At 41.9% G+C, this 25838-nt stretch overlaps 1 protein-coding gene across 2 annotated transcripts; it reads left to right on the top strand.

The window, feature by feature from the left end:
* The first annotated feature begins 671 nt into the window (after positions 1 to 671).
* Positions 672 to 25716, top strand: PDXDC1 (pyridoxal dependent decarboxylase domain containing 1). 2 transcript variants are annotated; one of them, XM_038151106.1, is made up of 23 exons: positions 672 to 736; positions 6470 to 6543; positions 7066 to 7131; positions 8303 to 8386; positions 9322 to 9468; positions 9978 to 10167; positions 10703 to 10771; positions 11255 to 11333; positions 11860 to 11944; positions 12753 to 12801; positions 12898 to 12999; positions 13150 to 13275; positions 13990 to 14040; positions 14931 to 14994; positions 15838 to 15926; positions 16587 to 16692; positions 17702 to 17873; positions 18510 to 18628; positions 19458 to 19579; positions 21498 to 21590; positions 21679 to 21775; positions 22885 to 22989; positions 23777 to 24036. In XM_038151106.1, exons 2-23 carry the CDS (start codon positions 6470 to 6472, stop codon positions 24034 to 24036), a joined length of 2349 nt encoding a protein of 782 aa, XP_038007034.1. In that variant the 5' UTR covers positions 672 to 736. The 2 variants fall into 2 exon arrangements, with proteins under 2 accessions (XP_038007034.1, XP_038007033.1); XM_038151105.1 differs by having other exon boundaries at positions 707 to 843; positions 23777 to 25716.
* The last annotated feature ends 122 nt before the right edge of the window (positions 25717 to 25838 follow it).

Genomic DNA, 25838 nt, shown 5'->3' with positions numbered 1-25838 from the left:
GACGGCTGGTAGATGTAAGTAGAAGTTACTAAGCGAGCAGAGCGCGCTCCCGGCGCTTGGCGGACGCGCTGTGTCAGGGCCCGGGGCGGCCCCTTCCAGCCCTCATCCCAACACATCCCTGAGCAAACAACGCCAGCTGCAAACAGCGCTATTAAATAACAGCAGTGGCACTGATAGGACGAGGGATGGGTACTGAAAAGTAACTCCTGCTTGGAAGAACAGAAATAAAGCTCAGGAAAATCCCAGGGTCTGGGTCTCCGGGGGCTGCTTGTCGGACGGGAGCCCACGGGCAGGTGCGTGCTGTCCGCCGCGGATGTGCGGCGTTCCGGCGCGGGACCTGTACGCGGAGGAAAGGCTTTGGTGCCCCCGCAGGCGACAGAGGGGTGACAACCGAGAGGTTCGCGAAGGCTGGAGCCATGCAGAGCCCTGCCGGGGTCCGGCCTGCCACAATCCGCCGCGGCGGGGACTCGAACCCCGGCACTCGCAGCTCCGCTCCGGAACGGGCGCCCACCGCCGCTCGGACCGCGCACCCTGCGCATGCGCTAAGATCTGTCACTGACCCGGGCTCTCGCCGGGACTGTTCCACCAGCTGGCGTGGGGGGGAACGACCTCAGGCGTCGCGCGGAGCGAAGGGCCGGCCCCGGCCCCGCCGCGCCGTGCGCGGTGCGCCCGCCGCGCATCCCCCCGCCGCTGCGGCGCGGTGGTGCGTGCGGCGGGGGGCGGGCCGGTTGCCCAGGTGAGCGCGCGAGCGCGGCCCGCCCCGCGCGGCCCCGTCAGCGCTGCCAGCGTGGAGCGGCCGGGGCGGCAGCCGGGCCCGCGGCCATGGACGGCTCGCTCGAGAAGGTCTGCGGGGCAGCGCCGCGGGGCCGGGGCCGGGGCCGGGGCCGCGCCGCGAGCAGCGGCCGCGGCGGGTGCGGTGGGGCCGGGGCCGCGGGGAGGGGCGCGGGCCGGCGGCGGCCGGGTGTCGGTGCGCGGCGCTGCCCCCGAGCTGAGGCGGCTTTGCCCGCCGGAGCTTTGGGGCAGCAGCGGAGCCCCCGGGCGTGTCCTCTCGGCCCCCACAGCCGCCCGTGTGACCGGCATCCGTGTCCCGGGTCTGGACCTAGGCAGGAGAGCTACCAGGAAATGCTTCAGGAGCGGGTTTTTGCTTTCTTAAAAAAAAAAAAAATGGAGCTTATTTCCTGTCAGTGCTAGCATTCAGCAGGATAGGAGAGGAGATAATTTTAATTGACACGGAGGCGTTCGCTGGCCTGTGTTTGCTGTTGTGCCCGTGCAGTGCAGAGAGCAAATATTGGCTCTGCAGTGCCCGGCCGGAGCCTGGTCGCTCTGAGTCACGGGCCGCTCCGCAGCTGCGCCGGGCCCGGGGCTCCTGCCCCGCCCGGAGCCTGCCCCGTCCCCCGGTGGCTGCGGGGACACCGTGCCGCTGGAATAACGAGTGCTTGGTGTGCTTTGAATGCACACGCCCCTCCTTGCGTCATTACCATATGCAGCGTGCTCGGTTTCATGTGATCCTTGGGGTGCTCCGGAGAAATTGGAATGGGATGTGCTCCAGTGAAATGGTTAGGAGGTTCAGGAAGTATCTTTCTGACGTGGCAAAAGAAGTTTGATATATTACATGCTTCCTGAAGAATACAGTGTTACAGAGTATTTGTTAGTGTTTAAAAGCTTAGGTTCATTACTAGTGCTGACAGAAGTGACTCCTGCTTGTTCTGAAAAAATTTAATTAAATTTCATTGGAATATGTTTGGAGAATGCTGTCTATGAACTGGACTCAAAGAGAACCCTGGTGTGATACAGGCTCATTTAAAGAAGGTGCATTAGTACAGGGCAAGTGTAGTACTGAGAGAGCTCTTTGCTTGACCAGTTCATCATAAGAAGCAATAAAGACACTGCAAGAATGAAATATCTAAAAGATGTTTTGATTATTCTTGACATGAGGAATAGTCTGCAAAAACTTGCCTGTCTAATTTTTCCATATATGCAGATAGATATGTGTCAAGAGTTATCATTTGGTTGACTTCCTCTCTTGTTTATCACAGCTTTTTTCCACAAGCGTGATAAGAGCCGTAGTTCTCTGTATAATAAAATGTCATAATACAGTTATGGTCTTCTAGATATTTAGCAGTAAGTGCCCTCCTGGAATAGTCTTTGGTTAAGATTGTGGTCCATCTGTACAATTTGCAGTTTATCAAGTCTTGACATAACATGTCAGAAGTCTTCTCCCCAAATATATTTAAAATTCCTCCAAGCTGGGATACATTTTTCTGCAGAGAATGTCTGTCCACTTATCTCATGGACATTTTTTTAAGCATTATCATAGTAGATTTGAGACTGTCTTTTAATTGAACCATGGATTCTCTCCTTGCTGTGTATTTGTGCAGGTGCCAGTGATGTGATAAGTACTTTTAAACTTCTATTAACATTTGTTGCAACTTTGTATTTTTCATAACCATTTTGGTACACTCACCTAATGAGCTGTAATGCAGTGACGTTGGGTGACTGCAGTTTTAGGGTCTTGCAAATGGAAAAAGATTTTTTTAGCAGATGAGAAACTTCCTGAGAATTGAAAACATTGCACAGTAGGACTGCAGTGAAAATCATTGCACAATCTGACTCACAGGTGTGCACACCAAACATCTCTTGGTTTGATTTTGCAAATTAACTTTGTTTCAGCAGCTTTTTTTTTTTTTCTTTTTTTTGCATTATTTTTTAAGGCATTGTGTGTCGTAAGTGATATAATTAAGACTAATTTTATCTGAAATTCAGTAATCTTTTGTTGGGCTGAACTTGTTTAAATAATTCTGGAAGCCTGTGTTAGATTTCAGAAGTTTGCCTTAACAGAACTGTTCTATTTTTTTCCCATTTGGATTTTGATAGAAGTGACCAATCTTCTGAAGGATTTTACATTTCAAGTTAGGTAACTTTGTCAGTGGTAAAACAGTGCAAATTCTTTCCTTGTAACTTCTTGCTGCCTCTACAGCAGTATTTTCCCTAAACAAGAAAAAAACTGTTTTGGTTTCTTGCTCAGCCTGTGTCTCTTGTCTTTTGTTACTGTGCTATTTACCACAACATCCTGGTAAGTTTACAGAAAACTCAGGCAGCAGAGCTGCATTAAGGTCCTGGCACATGTTAGGGGAATAAATAAAGATTAAAGAGTGAATATCTGTAAGCACAAGCCTTGTGATGACACAGTGCCATTTTTATTCAAGCCAAACAGTCTTGAAGTGTCTGCTTTTTTTTTGTTATCTTAAACTTTTCTTACCCTGGAGAATAAAAACAATATTCTTTTGGCTGAAGAATACTGATATTGTTTGAGATTAATTTACTGTTGAGAAGAGGTTTTTTTTTTTTTATGGTAAAACTTTCTATTAAGGTGTTACAGTAATGTAATGAAGATGAGCACCCATGAAACAGGGAACGAGCTACACCTGTGAGTTGCTTCTCACAACATTAGTTTGTGTAAACTGTTTAAAATTCATCCCTTTATTTCATTAGGAGTACAGCCTAGAGAAATGCAAAACCAAGATTGGAAAACATTGGTATAGAAGCAGCATTCTCCCTTTTGAATTTGCAATTAATTTTCAGTCTTATTGCAGTTGGAGAATGGCCCCTTATCCTCTCCTCAGTTGCCAAGTGACTCCAAGGTGTGACATTCTGCCTGTAAAATCATAAACAGTTCACAGTTCAAAGTACTTAATAAAATAGTAACAGATTAGTTCCAGAATAGGGAAGTGACTGCAAACGGAAGCTGTTGCAGGATAACCGTAGGGAGTTGGACTAACATGTCGGAAGGCAATGAATGATAGAAGTGGAAGCGAGGCGTGTCAGGGGCTGAAGGAGGCAGGAGGTGCTGGGAAGTGAATGGACCCCTGGAAGGAAAAAGCCATGGCCGGTGCCTCCTTAGAGCTTGGAAGGATTTGTGTGTCTTGTAACTGCCCTGGCCAAAGGCTGCCTGTGATCCAGGGGAAGGACTGAGTGCAGAAACTTCCTGCAGCTCCTTTAACCCCCTAAACACCTGCGCTGTCCTGTGGTTCAGGAGGGAGTGTTCAAGAACTCCTCCCGCAGTCCTTTCAAAACCTGTTCAAGACCATGAAAAAATACTCTGTTTATTACTGGCTCTTGTTATTCAAGTGTGTTCAGAAGCCTTTCTTAATAATTTGTTGCTGCAACTTTGCCACACCTATTTTTCTTGCTGCTTAAAAGAAGCAGAAAGTCTCCTGCTTCCCAGCTCCATGGCCTTACTAATGTGAGCAGAGGAGGAACATACAGGAAGTTCAGCATGCAGCAGGTAAAGGTGAGCTTCTTCTCCTTCCAGAATTCAGAGGAGAAAATAAGCTGCTGCATCTCCACTTAGAAATTGGAAAAAATCAGAAGGGATTAATTTTCCAATTCAGCCCATATCAGAATTCAAAGACTTGGTGGATTTCGTAGCATTTTTTTTGGAGCTTAGTGTAACTTAGGAGTTTTAAAGCTGTATTTTATGTAGTTATTCTGGCAGCTTATTGGCAGAAGGGTTTCCTGTGTAATTAGTGAGAGAGACAGGATGAGTCACAAGGTAGAGATGTGCAGTTTTAAACATCTGATGTCATTTCAGCTGGTGAATTTTATGTTAGTTGCAAATAAAAGCAGCTCAGAGGCCTTTTTATAATGTCTCTACATCTCGAGTCCTCATTAACAACAGAGCTGAATTTTTGCATGTGATGCTAAGGAAGGTTCAAACAAGTAACTGCCTCCCAGCCATTTATGATGTTTTATGGCAGCCTGAATTAAATTATGTGAGATAATCACAATCAGTAGATGGTGATAATATACTCTTTTAAGGGCCTGCAGGAACAAAACTGATTTTTTTTTTTCCCCCGAACTTCTTTCCAGAGTTTCTTTGACATGGTGCAACTCTGGAAGCCACTCAAAACGTATGAACATATTGCCAAAGATCAAATTTATATTTTTCCTTTGGTTAAGTCTGTTTTCTTCTGAGTATTGAATGCTTGCAGTGTGTGCTGGGTTTTTGAAATCTGTGATGAGGTCTGGAACTTTTTGTACTGCTTTGTCATTCAGTGCTTAATTAGGTTGTGGTCCTCATACCTGGTGGCTGTTGTACAAGTCAGTGTAGAAGTGTAAAAACCTATTTATTGCTGAGTACTGGGATTTCTGATGGTAAAATATTACTAATTTCTTGCTCTATTCTTTTGTTCTTCCCCCAAACATTTGTTACTGGCTGCTTCCAAAGCCATGGAATAGAGTATTGTCAGTCTTGGTCTGATCACTGTGCCCATGCCTGGCTACTGATTCTTTCAGCCACCTACCACTTGCTGTAATGTGGGTTAAATCTCAAAATATTTGGTTAAAAATAGTCTTTGAACATATGGTAACTCTCAACTTATTTTTTTTCCTTTCTTGATTAGTCCTCCAGATGAAAATAGTGTAAAATCCTCACATAAATGAATCCCACTACCTTCTGTGATTAAATTTGCTTTTGTGTCTGCATCTGCCCGAGTGAATGCATTTTCCTGTGGGATTTTTTTCTTTAAACAACCCCTGTCCCTCCCCCTGTCCCCCCAGCCTCAGCAGCAGCCTGCAGGGGTAACCACCAGAGTCTTTGGTACGTGGCTGATGGCTTGGTGTTGAATTGATGGAGGTTATGCAGAGGCAGGGAGCAGGGACTCTGTATTGGGGTCACCTGAGTATCTCCAGGGGTTTTGCCATCTGATGTGATGGGGCTTAGCACTGGTGTTGCCCTCTCCCCTCACACTGGGTATATTTATTTTTCAAATATAGGTAAATCAGGCTCTGCCAGATGACACCTGCCACATTCTCTGGAAGCTCCAAGTGGCATCAAATCCTTAAATGAATAAATGCTCCCGTCCAGGTGTCTGGTGTCAGTGCCACAAGCTTCTGTCAGGCCTCTTGGGTTAAAGTTTATGAGAGACTTCTTCACAGCCAGAGCAGTTCTTTGGGAAATACTTTGAGCTTGTCATTGGTTCAGGGCAAATAAGTTCCATGATTTTTAAACTCTTCCATCAGGCAATGTCTGTGGTTACCTGATTTCAGCAGTGAGATCAGGATTTTTGGCCTGTTTTGTGCAGCTGGAAGATAATTGCTGCATGTCAGCCTGTCTTAGCTGCCTGCTGCAGGTTAGTTTCACTCTTTTGTCTACATGAAGGGAATTTCTCCAATTAGTTAAGATTAAAAACTGGTTTAAGGGTACAAGAAATAGGAAAAAAATAGATTTACAAGGGTATTTGGGCTGGGTGTTTTCTCATCTGTTTTGAAAACTACCATTGTAAAAGTCTGCTGGGGTCTGATGCCATTTTATTTCTCATCTAGGGCAGTCTCAAAGGATACCTTCTTGTCTTTCTAGATCCGAATGTTGAGGTTTTAACCCCTTCTAGGATTTATTAGATTGTAGAGACAGTAGTAAGACAAATGGGTTTTGATTTTTTCTTGAAAGTTGCTATCTTTTTCCTAAAAGATGGTGGATCCTACTCTAGCAGAAATGGGGAAGAATCTGAACGAAGCAATGAAGATGCTGGAAGACAATCAGAGGTATGTGCAAAGCCTACAATAAAAAATAATGGCTGTTTGTGCTAAGGGGAGGATTATTTGTGTCACTGGCATTAAGCAGAGAAACCCCTCATCTTCCTGTAGTTTAAGGTCACATTGTCATTCTGAAGCTTGCACCTATACAAATCATCTTTGTTTCTCAAATGCTGGGATTTTTAAAGTAAATGTATATATATTTATGCGTGTTCTCTAATACCCAAAACAAGTCTGGTTTTCAAAGTTAGGATTTTTTTTATTATTGCAGTGGCAGCAATTTTTGATTCTTGTATATATGATATTCTTCTCCAAGCTTTCTGTTAAAGAGCTGAAAACCCCAACAACTTGGGAACTCTTTAATTCAGTCTGAATGAAACTTTTGTGTCGATCTCATCTGGTTTATTTCTGAACTATTGTCAGTGAAATTGATACATGTCAGTATGCATTTCTACAAGTCCAAGTCAATTACATATTTGATGTTATCAAACACAAGCTAAATACAGAGTTTATTCTGTGTCTTTAACTTAGGAAAGCGGAGGAGGAAAATGAAAAGAAATATGCACGGAAGGATATTCCTGGACCACTCCAAGGCAGGTAGGCAGCAGCAATTTTTAGATAATGCTCTTTTCAAAATCTTAAACTACACATAGCATGTTTGTCTTCCAAGCAACTTGCATTAATAGAAAAGTTAATGTTTTTCAGGCATCATAATAAACTTTTTCCCATACTCCCATAGGGGGAAAAAGTAATACTATAATCATACCAACTATTTTCATTCTCATGTCAAAAAGAGAAAAAAAGATTACTTGTCCTCAGTGACTGAAATTTTGAACTCTTGGAATCTGATGAAGTAGTGGTGCCTACAGCCATGATTGTTTACTCAAAGTAAACATAAACTTCTATTGAATTAAAGCACCAATATTAAAAAAATAACTGAGACTGATAAGGTAGAAAACAGTAAAAAAAACCAAACCAAAACCAACAAAAAACCCAAAACAAAAAAAGAACCAAACCCCAGGAACCTCCCACCTTTTCAGCACAGCTGTCTTTAGAAATTAACCAGAGCTCTTGTCCATAAGGCAGGTGAGACCATTGTACCTGAAAATGAAGATTTAAATTGTGTCTCTGTGGGAGATGATCCTGCAGGAGCTCAGGCTAGCACTTCAGAAAATATTGCAAAAGCTATTTAAGTCTCTGCAGTGCAGAAACTACCCCTGGTTTTGAGTGAAGGCACTGAGTTACCTTTTCTATGAATAAAAAGCAATTTCAACTATCAGTGTAAGTTCTTACACTACTGTTCATTTCAGGTGGAGTTAGAAAAGTTGAGATGGATCTTTTCCAGTGTTAAGATATCATGCATGAATCCCTAACATGGCTTGTGTCTGCCAGAAACTGAGATTTGTAGGGAATTGTTTAAGAGATGTGCTGAGTTATGAGCTGAGGCTGGTTCAGGTGAAGTGAAATGTGGATCCTTAGCTACTGCCTGGGTTGGCTGAGTAGCAATAAGAATTCAATGTTGGCAAGTCAGGCTTTTCAGACCAAATTTTCAGGGATCAGTAGATTTGTTTTTCTGATTCTCCTACTATAAGCAAGAAGGGTTTTGAATTGGTTCAGCATCCTCATCTTTGTGATCAGTTTTTCTGAGACCAAGGAACCATTTCTGTTGCTGTACTCAGCATTCGTGAAAGTGGAGTGTCCCAGATGGCCTCTTTAGGTGCTGGTATCTTCCTGTCTGTCTCTAATGTGGCTGTGTTTCCCCTCCCAGTGGCCAGGACATGGTGAGCATACTCCAGTTAGTTCAGAACCTAATGCATGGAGAGGAGGAAGAGGAATCTTCACAGTCCTACAGGTGAGGCCAATATCAGTTACTGGATGTGGAAGACACCTGATTTTTTAATATTCTGATCACTATAGAACTTATCCACCTAATTTTAAGTTCTATATGTATTTCAGTATATATACTTATGTACTTAAGTATATATAAATTATGTATTTTAAAGTGTAAAATACTGTGGAACCAGGTAACTTTTTAAATGCAGCTTACATTGTATAGTGAAGCAGAATAATGCATGAGGCTTGGCTGTCTTAAAATTACAAAGCTTCCATTACTAATTGCTAAATTGAGTTATACAAGAGAAATGTTTCTCATGTGACAGCTTGTGTTTTCCTCTTCCTCAAAGTTGTTTTAAGTCCTGAAGATTTGAATACCAATAGATTTTTATCAGGTATCTCTGTAGATTTTAAAATGAAAGGAAATAATATTTGTTTCCATTTTTCAGTAAAATGGAAATAGTACTAACTGGTCTGCAGAGGATTATTGAAAACTAACATTCAAAAAATATGTTCAAGATTAAAAAAAAAACTCAAAAAAAACCCAAAACCAATAAAGAAAATAACAACCAGCAAACAAAAAAAACCCTAATAAAGAAAAGCTGTGCCTCTAAAAATAGTAATGTAAGTGTCCTGAGTTTTCTGTGCATAGGAGAGAAGGGTATTAATGCACTTTCAAGTCCCAGTGCAGATAAGGTGCTTAGTTCCAGCTCATATTGGCTGTTTCAAAAGCAGGAGCTTTTCCTGTGAGCAGCTGGGCCAAGTGAGGTGCTCTGTGTGCACTGGCAGCTTAGTGTGTCATCCAGAGGGTGGCTGTGATATACTGCACTTCTCTCTTCTAAATATTTAAATTGCAAGTCAACCAGTTCTGCCAGTCTGGATTAAAAACCCATAAAGCCCATATTACTGTAATGACTTGGGCTTGATTGGCAGTTCCTCTGTTCTGGCTTGCAGACTCCAGAACGTTGGTGAACAGGGTCACATGGCTCTACTGGGACACAGTTTGGCTGCGTATATATCTGTGCTGGACAGGGAAAGACTGAGAAAACTTACAACGAGGATCCTTTCTGACACTACTCTCTGGCTCTGCAGGCTTTTCAGGTGAGTCCCTGGGAATAACTGCTGTCACAAGGTAGTGGTAACATTTAAAAAGGGATGTGACTCGACTGAGGATGTTAACTAAAGAAATCCTTGGAAGGTCTGAAACACAACCTTAACCTAGCCTAAAGAATATCAGGTTGCATTGTCTTTAAAATTAGCAGTCCAGAATTTAAATCTATATTAAAACCAGAATGTAGCCTTTTCTGTGTTTCCTCCCACACTCCACTTTTAATAAGCAAGGTTTTGAACTCCCTAAAAGCAATCTTAAAGGAACACAGATGTTTCTTTCTTACTCTGAGTCTAAATGAAAATATATACTAGACTTCTCTCATTGTTAATCTCAGCCTGTCTCATAAAAGTTTTCTTTTAATCTACTTTAACCTGGGAAAATAGAAGGTTTTTTATTGTCTTCTTCATCCTGTGGCAAGCTTTTTTGTTGGTCAGTGTTACTTTAGTCCTTAAACTGACTGTTGGTCTTGTTGCTCATATTTACTTGGCTTTTCTGGCAGGTATGAAAATGGATCAGCCTATTATCATGAAGATGATCGTGAAGGTCTCCTAAAAATCTGTCGACTTGTGATTCACACGCGCTATGAAGATTACACACTCGAGGGCTTCAACGTGCTCTACACTAAGCAGCCTGTCATCTACATCAGTTCTGCAGCCAGAACAGGCCTGGGCCAAGCTCTCTGCAATCAGGTAAAGTCAGTCAGGGGGCTTTAGCTGCAATTAGAACCTACCTGGCTTCATTTTGACAACTTATTTTTCCTCAGGGTGGAAATAACAGCAAAGGAAGCAAAGTCCATACTGGGCATAACCTCAGCTGTAGTGGACTATACATTTAAAATAAAACCATTTATCTGGGAAAAATACTTTCAGTTTTTATTTACAGCCTGTGTTTTGCAGCAGTGATACAGTGGGAGGAAGAGAAATTTTCTGAATATTTCCACTGAAAACATCCTGCATGCTAACTTTGTAAAAAATGAGTGATTGTTTCTAGGTTGCATTGGGATTTACATAAGCTGTTGGTCATGTGAGACAGATCTGAGCCCAAAGATACATAATTTGTCCTGTGCTTTTTTCCTTATTAGTTTGATTATAAATTTTAGCAGAAAACTTATTTTATAATGTAGTACTAAGGTTTCTATTGTCACACTGGTTTTTGTGTCACTCTGTATTAGTGAATATGTGAAAAGAGTATTTCTCGGCTGAAATTCCATCATTTCTGTTGCAGTTAGGGTTGCCCCTTTCCTGCATGTGCCGTGTGCCTTGTAACACTATGTTTGGATCTCAGCACCAAATGGTAAGTTTGTCTTCCCTAAGAGCTCTTTCTGTGCTTTGGTTGGCTTTTAAGCCTCATTACATGAACATGCTGTCAGGAAAAGCTGTTCATACATTTACTTTTTCAATTTGCAAGTCTTCTGTGTTAAAGCTGTGCGAATCATAGATGGACATTTTCTAAAAGCAGTTTGTATCTTGGTCTTGTCATTTGCAAAATATTTTAATGTCTTTTAAGTAAAGTGCTTTTTAGTGCAAGATTTCTAGAATAGGAGTAGTTGGAGTACTTTCACAAGCTACATGGTGTATTTGTGTTTTATTATTCACAAATGCTTTATTCAGATTATTCTTCCTTCGAGAGGAAGAAAGTGCAAGCCAAAACCAAAGATATTGAGAATGTTTCCTTTCAGAACTTCAAAATGCTGTTCATTTTCAATCTTAATGCATTTTCCCAGTTCAGCAGAAACAATTCAGTGTTTGACAAACATTGTTTTCTTACTGATACCAGGATGTTGCTTTGTTGGACAGACTGATTAAAGATGATGTTGAGTTTGGAAAACTGCCTTTGTTGCTTGTGGCCAATGCTGGTAAGTGCTGTGGACAAACAATCACAAAAACCCCCACGCTACTTCATGAATACATATACAATAAAAAACCAAAAAACATATTAAAAAAATTTCCTAAACAGATCAGTGCTTGCATATCAAGAAATATCAGGAACTATCTTAATGACCACACAATAATTATCTATCCAAAGGGATTTTATTTAACTAATTCAAATTTGGATTGTGCTGTTACAGTTCTGCATATGTCAGTTGATGTATTAATATGACTGTAACTTACTTTAGTGACTGCAGATCTCTTGTTAAAAATCAGTTTTACACTAACACTTCAGAATTTTTTGATGGATATGTCATCAACTTTAGCTTAAAAATATGTTTTTCTTATAGTTAATTAAACACATGTACAAAATTTGCTTTTAGTATGAAAGAGGGAGGTGACTGTTACTTGCTTGGGACCTGGAAAGTGATCTGAGATCAGTTCAAGAGGCTGATTTAGCAGAGGCTCAGTGCAGGCTGATCCTCTGTCACTGCCTTTTCCCTGTTCAACCAGGGACTCCAGGTGCTGGGCACACGGACAAGCTGGGCCGGCTGAAGGAGCTCTGTGAGCAGTACAAGATGTGGCTCCATGTGGAAGGGTATGGAACTGGAGACTTACTGCTCTAGAACTGTGTTCATTAAAAAGTCTGGCTAATAGACACCATCTAATTTAACAGCTCACAGAGAGCCATGGGGCCAACTTTAGTTTGGTCACAGTAAGCATTTTATATGGTTATAACTTTGTTATTGTGAGATAGAAATTGATTTACATACACAGGAAGAATTATTTGGAGAGGTAATTTCAGCACAGATTAATGATCACTTTTATTCAGATGGTAATCTTATCTGCCATTGCTTTGAGGAGCTTGAAATATTAATAAAAAGACCTTCTAGGCCAGGGAGGCCTAAAAAGACCTTCTAAGTCAGGGAGGACATTATATAGTGGTTATTGAGAATGAAATGGCACTTCAGTGAAAGTTGTCAAGAAGGCTTCAGCAAGAGCAGTGTGTAACAGAACTGGGAGGGGGATTAAACCAAGAGAAAAATAAATTCCAAGAACTTGGACAATGTCAATGAAGACTCCAGTGCTCTAAGATTATATTTTTTGAAGCTGAAAATACTATTTATTTCTGATACCAAATTGATGCTAAATTATGGATATGACCTTGGGTGATGATTTCACCAAATGTTGGACTGAAAATTTTTAGAACTAAGTAGGTTTTTACTTTTGAGTTTTCAATCTCGGAATACCAAGTAGCAACATCTCCTGCATTGTTAATGAAAAATATATGAACAAAAGTTACCTCACTTTACACATCAATATGAAATATTTAAATTGCAGATTTAAATGCTGTCTCTTAATACATATTTAATATATGCTAAACCCACTTCTTTTTTTTTTTCCAGTGTGAATCTGGCAACTTTGGCTTTGGGTTATGTCTCCTCTTCTGTACTGGTACGTTTCACTGTATCTAGAAACTTTAAAATGGGCTTGTGTAAGGTTAATCAAAATATATATGGCTTATATTGTGCTTATTGTAATAAACTTCAGGCTGCAACAAAATGTGACAGCATGACTCTGACTCTGGGTTCCTGGCTGGGGCTCCCCGCAGTGCCTGCTGTGACCCTCTACAGACACGAGGATCCATCCTTGGTATGTTCAGATTCTCACTCACCATCCTCCAGATCCTGGGATTCTGATTCTGATCATGTTCTTCATGATCTTCATAAGCATCTTGCAAAGCTGGCCAAAGTGGCAACATTGAGGAGAGGTTAACAGTGGTTTGTTTGTTTTCCTCCTCAGTCCTTGGCAGCGGGGCTGACGTCGAGCCAGCCCGTGGAGAAGCTCCGTGCCCTGCCCCTGTGGCTCTCCTTGCAGTACCTGGGCCACGATGGCATTGTGGAGAGGATAAAACATGCCTCACAACTGGTGAGCAACAGCTCAGCAGAGATTTATGACAGCTCTTGACAGATCTTTCTGGTTATTGTGATGTGTTATAGAAGACTCAGCTAAAATACTGCACTTGTTGATAGTATAACCCTGGGTCACATTGTAACACCCACGATGAAAGCACAGGAAAATGTTTGAGGCAGGGGTTTGTTTTTTTTTTTTTTTACTTTTACTATTAGATTGTATGTATATTTTTATAAATGAGAAAAAAAAGTCTGTATTCTTCCTAGACAGTGAAGTAACATTATTTCCTTTTTTGTCACTTCTCTTAACTATTTTTGCTTGAAAGCTCTTCAGAGAGACTTTATTTTCCTACTCAGTATTGTGTTGATTTAAATACTGGTAAATTACTCAAGTAAGGACTTCAAAACATTTCTTGAGGTACAAGTGCTCTATGTTTGGAGTTCTTACTTTACTAAAAGTTAAGGTCCAATATAATGTGTTAGTTACAAAATGTAGTGCTTATATGGAAAATATTATTTCTTAAAGGTCACACTTTGTAGTCAGTGTTTTACTAAACCCAGAAAATAGTTTTGTTACATTCCAAATTGACAAATGAAAACTGGATGAGTCTGACATGTTGGAGGGGTTTGCTCAAAAATGGCGACTGTTTAATGTTTTTCAGAATAACTTTTAAGTTCTAAAACTGTATTTCTCTCCTCCATTTGTTCTCTTTCTGCTCTGGTCTTCTAGAGTCAAAGGCTGCTGGAAAACTTGAAAAACCTGGATTTCATTAAAACTTCGGTACAGTCCTTTTTTTAATACTTTGGTTGTATAACTTAGCCTGTTATGATAAGAAGCACTTTGACTAGAATAAATTATTAAAAATATTATGTTAATCATAACCATTGTTTTGAAGACGCTTGGGATCCTTCTAATTAAGTTCTGGTGTTCAGTGAAAGCTCATGGCCTGGTTGTGTGTGACCTCTGGATCGTGTTTGTTCCATTGCTCTGTACTGGTGCACTCATGGGAGTGCAGAAGAGCATCCAGAAGTTGTGTTCAAGGCTTGCTTTAATTCCATTTAGAACATGGGTTTGCTCAGTAATACATCTATGAAACCAGTTTCCCTAAGTGTCTCTAATCTATCCTGGCTGCATGTTACCCTGCTGTTGAAATCATATTGTGAATCCTGTGATATTGTACACAAAAATTATCCCAGCTGTGGTTTCTACACCAGAAATAGGTGTAGAAATCACAGCTAATGTGTTCATTCCAAATTCAATTTGTGAGATGTCCTGTCCAACAGGGTTTGGTTATTTTACTCTGACCCTCACCCCCGAATTTTAGTTGATATTTGATGTATAGAAAATTTAGTCAGCTTACTGAGTACACTGTAGAGTATTAATGGCCTTGGGAGTGTAAGTTACTGTATCACTTACCCTCCTACTCAAATAAATCTTGGCATTTCTAGGATTATGAAATGTAGCCTCAGATTGTCTCCAGAAGTAGCACAGTCCCTCTCTCCAAAGCCGGAGCAATTACAGTCTTACTTTTCCTGCTGGAACTTTCTTGATGTTTCCCAGTGATTCTGGGGTGATTTTCAAGAGAGCTCAAGCTTTGCTCAGCAGTGTAAGGAATTGTACATGATGTTAAATCTTCAAAAAGCAGGGGAAAATATTTTTTTTCTTTTAAGGTTGAAGATGAACTGAGTTCACCAGTGGTGGTTTTCAAGTTTTTCCAGGAATATTCAAATAGAGGTAGGTGATTTATTTAAAACCAAACAACAACCAAAAAAACACCCCTCTCTATACAGTACTTTAAACTACTAATTCACCAAATGAATTTGAGATAAATGAGATGCAGTGCAGTTCTCTCATGTAACTTGCTGTTAAAAAGGATGTGAATGCTGGTCATAATCTGTGACAAATCATACACGTCATGTGATAGCTTCTTTTTTTAGACAGACTGCAGTGTTTTAAATTTTCATAACAAGTAATTTTCTGCCTTCTCAAGTGAGAAGATTTGCATATGATTTTGATCTTGGGAGCAGATGATGGAAGTCTCTTACAAGCTGCAGGCTGAGCATGAGTGTGCTGGTGGGGAGAGATTTTGGTTTGTTCAGGTTTTCTGTTCCTTTCAAACATTTCATAGCTCGTGGCAAGCACTACATTGCTGTGGTTTACTGATTACAGTTCCTGTTGCAATTTTAAAAGCAGCAGAACACTTTGGGATCAGCTCTGGAAATGCTGTCACAGGTATTAAATATTTGCAGCCTCCTGTGACAGGACTTTTCTTTGTGAAAACACTGGTTGTATTTCCATTGGGGCATTTTTAGCTCAAAACTCAGAAGTATTTTCCTGGTTTACTTTTTTGGGTTTTTTTAGCTATTACATTCAACTCTGTTTTACTTCCAGTATTTATCATGTTCAACATATTTTTACAAAAACATCCATGTTCATCTGCTCCAGGCCCAGTACATGGTGTAGATGTGTTACATTAGCTAGGAAATGTAATTGTCTTTTATCTAAATTTTAGGTTGTCTTTTATTTAATGAAGTAAATAAAAATCCACTTCTGTGATTCTTGTGTCTTTGGATTCAGATCAGACCTCACATGCTGCACAGGCCTCAACTATTCAGCACCCCATAATAAGCAACGAAGGGCACATTTATGACACCTTCAATCAGTGGGTAAGAATGGAGGGGAGTGACAGTGGAGTAGTTCAGGGCGTCATCAGGAGCTATAAATCCTTTGTTAGAATAGTTTGAAAGATGTTCTTGATATGATTTCCTTTGCAAAACTGTGGCTGTTTAAAAGATTAATTTGTTCTGAAGCAAAGTTGCTTTCACATTTCTGATCATTCTACACATAGCTAGTAGTGAAATCATTCCTGAATCTTAAGCTCTTGGTTTTTCCCTTTGTCTTGTGGGAATATGTGTAAACTTCAGAATTCTTTTAAATCGGCCAAATGCTGTATTGCCAATGTCTGTGTATTCTTGAACAGACAGCTGCCTTTTCCTGCCTTTGAGTTAATTCCAGAAGCCTGTGCTGACAGAGCTGAGCACGTGGCTGGTTTGGATCCCTTGTGCAGTAATCATGGCACAGCTAATGGCAGTGACAATTTTGCAGAAAATTCTGACTTGTAACACTTGCAGCTTATCCCAGATTTCCATGATTTTAAGGATCTGTTGGACTCAGTCATCTCACCAGCAGAGTGAAGTATTTTGGTACAAGAACTGATTTTGAGAGAGAACTGTGTCCGTGTTGTTCCCTGAGCTGAGGCAGAGGCTGAGGCAGGGCCTGCAGGAGCCGTGCCCTGTCCAGTTCCCTAACTGTGCCCTTCCCTGCAGCTGGGAGAGCAGCTGGCACAGCTGGTTCCTGCCAGCGGAGTCGATGTGGTGGAACTGGAGGATGAAGGCACGTGCGTGCGCTTCAGCCCACTCATGACTTCTGCAGGTAACCCTCACTCCCGTCAGCCCCTTGGAAATGCTGGCCTTTGCTGTGGAATGGTGCAACAATCTCCTGGGGTAAAGCAGATGTGCTCAAGGAGCTCCTCAGGATGTTCTGATGTGGGGAGGATTTTCTTATAAACAAACCAAAACCCCCTCAGCTTTATCATTTTGCTGCACCTCAGCACTGGGTACATCAATGAGAGCCCAGCTGTTGTGGGTCATGTTACCTCACTGTCTCTGCAGGGAAACACTTGCTGGTTACTTTTTAAACTCATTAGGAAAAGCAGGTAAATTCCTTCTCTCAGCTGCTTAACACCAGATGCCTGACCTTTCCACACAGGTGTTTTCAACACTGCAGTGATGCTTGTGTTCAAAACACAGCTACTTAGCTGGAATAATTATTTACTAAGCCTCCAGGGTTTTCTAGAACTACTGATGGAGGGGGGATATAAAAAAAAAAGTCTGTGTTTTGGAAAGCAGAAGCACAGAGCAGTGTGCAGGGCTCAGGGGGTGCACAGTATCTCCTGTTGGCTTGTGTGGGGTGAGGGGCTTAGGCTGTAGAACAGCTGACACTCATGAGAGAAGGTCCTGGTGTACACAGAACAGCAGATATTAGAGTAAAATACTTGGTGATGCTGTGATGTTTTGTTTTAAACCAGCATGGAAGCTAATTTATGTCCAGCTAGGCTACAGGAAGAGGATGTTTGTGGGTTTTTTTAATGCTAGCTACTGATGTAATGTAAAAGGGTATTGTAACATATCCTTATTAGTTTGTAACATGAGAAAATCCTTTTCATTAGTTTTTATTAAATCCTTACTTCCTTTCATTTTGATGTATCAGTGCATAGATAACTGAACCAAAAACCCACTTAGATAGACCAAGACATTCAATAATGCTATCTGTAAATTATATTTTTGATTAACTTGCAGAGCAGCTCCTTTACAAATCCTTAATTCAGACATCTGTGTCACGTCCATCACACTTACCACACACTAACACTTCTGCTCTGCAGTTTTAGGAACTGAAATACAAGACATTGATCACTTGGTAGACTGCTTAAAAATGAAGATTCCGGTGTTGACAAGCACACTGCAGCTGAGAGAGGAGTTTGAGCAAGAAGTGAGAAGAACAGTTAGCCTGTTGTATATTGAAGATCTTGGCTGGCCAGGGTTAGGTGTTGTGAGGTAAATTATTTTCTTCATGCTGTATTTGCAAACACTGTGCTTGAGCAGACGTGATCTCTTCAGTGCTCATTTGGATGTTTCCTTTGCTGATTGTTATCTGGCTTTGCACCCCGTTGAAGCTTTTGAGTGCTTCTAAAGAAATCGCCTTTATAAAGTAATTTTCTTTGATTATTTCGTAAAGAAAAGCTGAAGAGCTGCTTTGGGCACTATTTGTAACACTGGAAGCTCTGTGTGTGTGGGATATGTAATGAGCAAGTGTATTCCACTGTCTTTAGCCAAGCATAACTTCTACTTTTATCTATAATGACACTCACTAATATGCTGAATAGACTTAAAAAACCCTCTAGGTGTCTGTTCTGATCATTTGATGCAGCCCTCTGGGAAGGATTCTGTATAGTCAACACAGTTCAGGTGTAATCAATATAGCAACCAGAAATCTATTGTGTTGAGTTGGCAGCAGCAAGCTCAGCCCACCCCAGTCCCAGATGACAAATGCCACTAAGCTTGCTGGTAGGAGCTGTAATCTTCTGAGGTTTTTGTTTGTAAAATACAGGAATTTGTAGAAAGGTACTATATGTGTAGGCGCTTCTGTATGTACTGTAAAGTGAAATTACTATCTCTTGGCTTGGTTTAAAGGTACAACTATCACAGTGATGAGAAGAATGATGACAAACAAGAAAAAGAACTAGAAAAAATCAATACAGAACTTCTGAAAAAGTTAAATGAGCTGGAGTCGGATCTCACCTTTTCTTTGGGTAACAGCACTATTTAAAGAAATTCTTTTCATTCTAGTAATCATTCTCCTAGCTGTGCTAGAATGATTTGATAGGTCATTATAATGCAGAATGAGCTGCTGCCCGTGTGATTATTGCAGAAGGAGCACCTGTAACTGTTCCCTCCTCCCCTGTGTTTCAGTTCAGGAGTGCTCACCAGGTGAGCTGTTCTCAGAAATCCTTGGGAAAACTGATGTGTGGGCAACTAGACCAAGAAGGGTTCCTTGCCAGAAAGAACAAAAGCTGCAGCATTCCTGTGTGTAGATGGAGCCTTCTCAAGTGGTGCTGGATCTCATGGAAAGCAGATCTCATTCCAAACTGGCACTGATGGCTTCACTGCTCTCTGTGGCTCAATTAAAAGCTTTAGATGACTTTTGTGATAATTAGCAACACTTTCACATTTGCACAGTGCCACATGATAGCTGAAAGTACTAATTTGCTTATTCAGAACTCTGATCTTTTTCTAATCAGCTGTCAAAAATTAAGTGCCCTATGGTTGTGGAACCAAGTAATCTGTAAATGGCTGAAAGTTAAGGAGTTTAAAGCATATTCAACACTGGCATTTACAACACAGCTCCTTGACTGTATAAATATCCAGCGTTTTTCCTGCTCAGGTGATGTATTCTGTCTTAGAAAACCCCCAGGGCTGAACTTTCTTGGCCTGCATAATTTGTACCCACACAGATCCTGCCCTTAGGTGCTGGAGGGGGGGTGTGTACTGGGATTTCCAGATTCACAAGCACGAGTGCTGCAGCCCCTGCAGGATTGCAGATTTGTTCAGCACAAAGACCTGACTCTCCCTGTCCCCCAGGGCCGGAATTCGGAGGGCAGAAGAACTGTGTTTACATTGGCATGGTCACAGAGGATCTGGATGTCTCAGAGCTGGTTGAAACTATTGCAGCAACAGGCAGAGAAATTGAAGAAAATTCAAGAGTATGTATTAATAACTCAAAAAATATTGAAACACCTTTTTTCCTCCCCTTGCATATTGGCTTCAGGACATGGTTTTGTTCATTGTGAAAGTAAAAGTTGTGCTTGCCCACAAGAGTTTTAATTACTGTGGAAGGAATGATCTGTGTCTACATACAGAGAGTTCTGGATTATGATATTGTGAGGATGTCTGGATTTGTGTTCATGGTTCTGTGTGCAGTAGTTCTAATGAAAACCTTCATTCAGTAGTACTGAAGTAGCCTCATTTTATCATTCAGATTTTAAACTGTCAAAAAACAAAAGTGAAGGTGTAAGTTGATTGTGAGCTGGTATTTCTCTTCACTGCTAGATGTGGTGGGATTGAGTTTCTTTATATACCAGCTTTAAGATAAGACCATGCTCTAAAATATGGGAAAAACTTTAAATTGGTGTCTTAAACCCAGAAATTGCAAGTTATCTATTGAAGTAATAAAGCTGATGATGCAACTTTTATTTGTCAAAGCATTTACCTGAATGGAGTTCACCAAATGTCCTCTAAAATAGAATTCCTAAGTGAGCTGCATTACATCTGTCCCTTCATTCTGCAACTGTTGGGCATTTAATTTTCTGACTTCAAAAATAAATAGAACTTCGGAAATCCTTTGCCTATTTCTGCTCATGGGAATATGTTGATTATGGTAATGAATTTTTTCCAGCAGTGACTTCCTGCCCACTCTTGACTCCCTGTGCTGCTTGGAGGGTGGCATGAGGAATGTTTTGTCTGTAGAGCACCTTTAGTTTTTTAACTGGTGTAGCGGAGAGGTTGGAACTGAATGGGCCCCTCGGATCCTGAAGGTGCCAGGGAGGAACAGAGTAGTGGAAGAGTCAGAAGGGTGCAGTCCTTGGGACCCGCTGCAGTAAATCTGTGGATCTTCACCCTTGGATCCAAAGCTGGGAAGCAGAACCCGTTTGTGAATGCCCCTTGCCCCGCTCAGATGAGGAGGGTTGGTACAAGGAGGAGGATTTTACAAAAAGCCCACATCAGACCAGCCTGCCCTGAGACATGCAGCAAAGGCACTGAAAGGCAGGAGCAAAGCTGAAGATGACTGGGCCAGAAACACAGTGGTTCTTCCTGGTACTCTGAATTCCACCCCAGTGCCCTCCCTCCTGTAGCCAGGGACTACCAGGGCTCTTGAGCTGCCATGGGGGTCAGTTCCTGGCTGGCCTCTCCCTGAGGGAAAAGGAGCAGCTTCCTCTTTGTCCTTTTATTAGCTGACAGGAGCACAAATTTTTGGCATTTTGGAGGAAGTGCCTGTCCTTGTGCAATGTTAAAACCAACATCAATATATGGAAATTGGCATTTGTCTCACACAAACAAAGATGTAGCTTCTTGGGTTTGTTCATTCCTTGTCCCTGCAGCTGTCCCAGTAAACTGCCTGCCCTTTGCAGTATAAAACACTGCTGCTGCTGGCCTGGGCTGCCACGGGGATCAGTGGCAGCTCTTCATGAGAGCAGGAAAACAACATGAACCTATATGCTGACATATAACTCGTTACTGTGAGGTTGATTTAAGTCCCGGGTGTTTCTAGGAACCAAAATGTACTCTATAAACATAAATATTCTTCCCAGACATTCATCTGAGGAACATTTATATGCTAAGCAGGTTTTCAAAGAATTTGGGTCATAGGCTCATTTCTAAGTGTAAAAAAAAAAAAAGGTTCCATTCCTAAAAATTACATTATTTCCTCTGGGTTTATGTGTTATAATATCCTGCAGTCAGCACGTACATTAATTAATTTATAGTCATAATGAAACAGAGATTGTCACATACTGTCTTAAATTGGAAAAATATCTGACTACCCTATCTCCATCCTGAAAATCTGAACTAAAAAGATAGTTTCAAGTCCAAATAATTCATATCCTTATTTCTGGGTTTTATTAGCTGTTGGAAAACATGACTGAAGTTGTTAGAAAAGGGATACAGGAAGCACAGCTTCAGCTTCAGAAAGCAAATGAAGAACGACTGCTGGAAGAGGTGAGGCCACACCCAGCAGCCCTGTGGTACCCTGAGGTAACTCATCCCCCTGGGGGCTCTTTCACCAGTGTTGGGTTGTGCTTTGCAGGGGCTGCTGCGACAGATCCCAGTGGTGGGCTCTGTGCTGAACTGGTTTTCTCCCTTCCAAGCCTCGCCCAAGGGAAGGACGTTCAATTTGACAGCAGGTAGGGCTCGGGGCACCTGCAGCTGTGTCATGCTGGCACTGGGAGTGTTCAGTGCTGAACCTGCAGCACACTGTGCTGGTCCATCATGAGTGACATAATCCACCCCCAGGCTGTACAGGAACATGCTTTGCACTATTTCTGTAACACCCAGTAAGAACCTTCTGCTCTCTTGTACAGTTTACATTTTGTTCTTGCATGTTGAATCATGTTAAAGAAGCCATGATAGACACTGGCAGTTATTAGAGGAATCATTCCTGAGACCTCTGGTTGCATATCCTGGAGGAGTTTTTGGGGTAGATACCTGAGCTGGGGGTAGCTTGGCCTTAGCACATCGCTCCTCACATGAGTGCACGTGCATCCTCTCCCATGTTCCACTGTGCCCCTGAACAGGATGTCTGCCTGGAATCCTGCTTTGGGGTGGCAGCTGGCTGTTGCCATCCTGGTAAGTGCTGTTCTGTGTGCTGAACTGGAGGACAGGTTAAAGCCAGCTGGGGCCTGGCATCCCCCGGGCTGTGTGGGAAACTGCAGTAAACGGAATGGTGCGACGTGGAAGACTATTTTACTCTGATTTCTAATTTGTGTCTGGGGATGTAGAAAGAGCTGCCTGTAAGTTTTTACATCAGTGAGGCTGATGTACCAACGTAATACTTCCTGAAATTATAAATTTTCACTGTAGTAGTACTGTAGCAGTCACAGAAATGAATATTCCTGGGCTTAGCAGAGTATCTGGCACACTCGGGACAGTGGCCCACTGTCTGTGTGTCTGTACCCTGCAGGGAAAGCTTACTGCTGTGCACAGGGCCTTTGTGATTCTGGAAGTGGCAGGTTCTTAGAGCAGAGAACAGCGCCTTCCCCTGGGAATGCTGACCCTGCATGGCTGGATACCCCTTCCTGGCTGCTGGGAAGATGTCACATGCCCAGGGCAGGAAGGAAAGGGAACTACAGAGTGTAGCAGTGCTGTGAAATGAGGGTGGGAGAAAAAGATTCACTTCTGAAATCTCAGCACTCGCATCCCTGGGTTCTCAGAATGCATCATCCCCATGTGATAGTTTGAACTCAAATACTGCCGTTTCAGAAGTTTTAGTCAACTTACTTTTTTTAACCTGCAGGCTCTCTGGAATCCACAGAATCTATGTATGTATCAAAGGCCCAAGGAACAGGCAGCACTCCACCACCAACTCCCACTTCCAGCCTCGCAAAACAAAGACTTCCTGGTAAGTTTCTGTGTCTGAATTTAATTTCTAAAACTTCCCTGACACAGGAAGACCCACATGATTTTCCATCTTTTGTAACATCTGGAACTAGAGTTCATCTTCTACCACCTTAAAAACCTTAATGTACCCATGGCACAGAAAACTGCCCCAGGCTGTTATCTCCCCACATATTCTTCCTGGGACTACAGGAAGTTGTCCAGTTATCTGACAACTGCCCAGGAAGTCTGGAATCTTCCTGTGGAATATTATGAGGTTACTGAGCTTTAAAAATGAACAGGTAAACAAGCCAAAAGTTTTATTTGAAATAAAAGCATAATAACATGTAGTCATGTACTTCAGCAGCTGTATTTCTGTTGCTACCATTTTGTGGCCTAAGCCATTCTGAGGTGAAGATCTGTTAAATCTATGGCACACTCTGCATAGTTGTATTAGTAATTAATGCTGATTTGCCTGGCTGGAAACCTGGTTTTAGCTCACCTTTTGGGCTGGTGGCTTCCAGCCCGTGACTTTCAGTTCAGTTGTTTAACCTGGAATGATTTCAGTTTGTAAGCAGGCAGCTTGGCTTCAGCTCAGTTTTCTCTGTCTCTGCATACACAGGATACAGTAACAGGGGCTATTACTTTGCAGACGTGTCTGGGTCTATGTTCAGGGTCCAAAGTAGCAGGCAAACAAAACCTACTTCTCTGCTGTTACAAAATTCCAACACTTCCTTTGGAAACTGACTTGTGCACACCACTGTTTGTATTTGCTGCCTTCATGGGTACTGAACGCTTCAAACATTTCACAGGTCAGAAAGCTTTCAAAAGGTCTCTGAGAAGCTCTGATGGGTTCAGTGAGACCAGTTCCATCAGCCACTGTGATGACCTGGACAAGCTGGATCAGAGACCCCCAAATCTCTCCCCTGGCCAAGAGCAAGGACCTTTGGAGATGGAAAGAGCAGAGGAGCAGAAGGAGGTGGCACAGGCAAAGACAGACACTGAGGACATTCACAGTGACCAGTTGCCACCAGACTGCACCAAGGTAGAGGAGCAAGCAAGTCAAAGATAAAATCCAGAGTGTGGATTTCAGACTGTGCTGAGGAGGCTCCTGCCCAGGGGCAGGCTGGTAACGGTGCATTGAAGATGTGAGCAGTGCCACACACAGTACAGTAATAACTACTGTAACTCATTAACTGGGATTTTGCACAAATATACATTCCCTCCCCTGGGACAGAGATTTGTCTTATTGTACACTTGTTACAGTCGCTTAAATCCTCTCCATGTTGGTGTCACCAAAGCTGTAGTGAAATTTATTGAGTGCTGATGACAGTTTGTAAAAACACTCGGCAGTTATCCTTCCTGCAGGAGTCCACGCATGACAAATTGCTAACTAACCACTCAGCCATGCACACCATGAAAAATACAGTTGCACCCAATAATTATAAAATCATCTTATGTTACTGTACTTTATAAAAAAACCTGCCAGTTGTTCACCTTTTTAGTATTTAAAATTCAGTTTAGGCTCTCCTGCAAAACTTCTCCTGAAGTCACCCTAGTTCTGTGCTGCTTCTTTTCTGTTACCTTACCCTTAGCCTGCCCCAGAGCCATGGAGTGGTGGGCACTGGGGAGGGACAGGTGCCCTGGGGCTGGGAGTCACTGAGGAGCACTGGGCCATCACCCCTTGTTCCTGCTCTTGCACCACTCCACCCCCAGCTGTGGCCCTGGCTACCGTGGGACTGAGTTAGTGCATTTTCAGCCTTCTAGAAAGCAACAGTGCCTCTGCATGCCTGGCCAGCTTCCTACCCCTGCCCCGGGAAGGAGCACAAGGCACTGTTGCTTTCCTTTGCACGGCATTTACACGCCAAATACTGAACATGTTCGTGCAGTGTAACTGGAGTTCTTTCTGTTGTGTATTTTTAAAGATAGCTGTAGTAAAGCTTGAAAAACCAATACATTTGTGACGGTTTCGACACTTATTTTTTGAATAACAGTAACTTACTTATGGTAGGAATTGTACAGAGTCAAAAGAAATTATTTAGGTTATTTACATACAGCACAACTTCAGTGTGTTTGGGACTACTTAATGCACAAGCAAAGCTAAATTAAAATCCAAAGTGTAAAAGTCTTCCCCCAAATCATCTTAATCACTTCTCCCCAAATCACTGAATCACTTCACAGCAAATTTTCAGAGCCTCTTGTGGAAAAGCATCTTTGGCAACATTTGCTTTCCCCAAGTAACCTGATGGTGATACAAACCCTCCCCTCCCTCTAGAACTGGATACAAGTACTGCAGTTTGCTCCATTTGGGATTTTTCCTCCCTCCCTTTTTCCCCCCACAGGTATCCCTTAATACCATAATGACAGTAGTGGTAGTGGGACTTACAATCTGCAAAATTTGAGGGTTTTGAATTTTACTGGCACCTGATTTGACTCTCAGCTTCTGAAGCCTGCAGTGCTGGGATGCCATGAACAAGTTAACTTTGCTTGGGTAATTTTGGGGTAATTTATGTAAATCAGTGCAATTTTTTCTAAAGTGCAAAAGCAATTAAATTGACTAGTCTTCCTTCTTGGTTTCTTTAGTGCAATGAAGTATGTTAATAACAGTAATTTGTTGGGGATAAAAGTTATCCCCAGAAAGATTAATTTTTAATGTTTTTATACTTGGAAATGTTAAATCGGTAGTTTTGTTGGAATGAGCTTCATTCTTTAAATAATTACCTGAATGTTTCAATAAAGATACTTCAAATTATTACTCTGGAATTAAGTTATTGTTGAAGGACACTTCACTACATTCTAGCAAACTCTTTCTTTCCTTGTGTGTGCAAAGTCATTTAATGAAGAGCATACCAGAGCAGTGACTCACCCTGTCAG

Source organism: Motacilla alba, chromosome 14 (assembly GCF_015832195.1).
Source record: "Motacilla alba alba isolate MOTALB_02 chromosome 14, Motacilla_alba_V1.0_pri, whole genome shotgun sequence".
Lineage (NCBI taxonomy): Eukaryota > Metazoa > Chordata > Aves > Passeriformes > Motacillidae > Motacilla > Motacilla alba.
The sequence above is the reverse complement of the archived record's forward strand: the minus strand, read 5'-3'. Positions and strand labels throughout refer to the sequence as shown.

What these genes read in the sequence shown, in the direction of transcription:
- PDXDC1 (XM_038151105.1), top strand. Translation starts at nt 823, where the DNA reads ATGGACGGCTCGCTCGAGAAG. An exon ending in CCCACTCATGACTTCTGCAG is followed by an intron (nt 16,693 to 17,701) that starts GTAACCCTCACT and finishes TCTGCTCTGCAG; the next exon opens with TTTTAGGAACTGAAATACAA. An exon ending in CCAGGGTTAGGTGTTGTGAG is followed by an intron (nt 17,874 to 18,509) that starts GTAAATTATTTT and finishes CTTGGTTTAAAG; the next exon opens with GTACAACTATCACAGTGATG.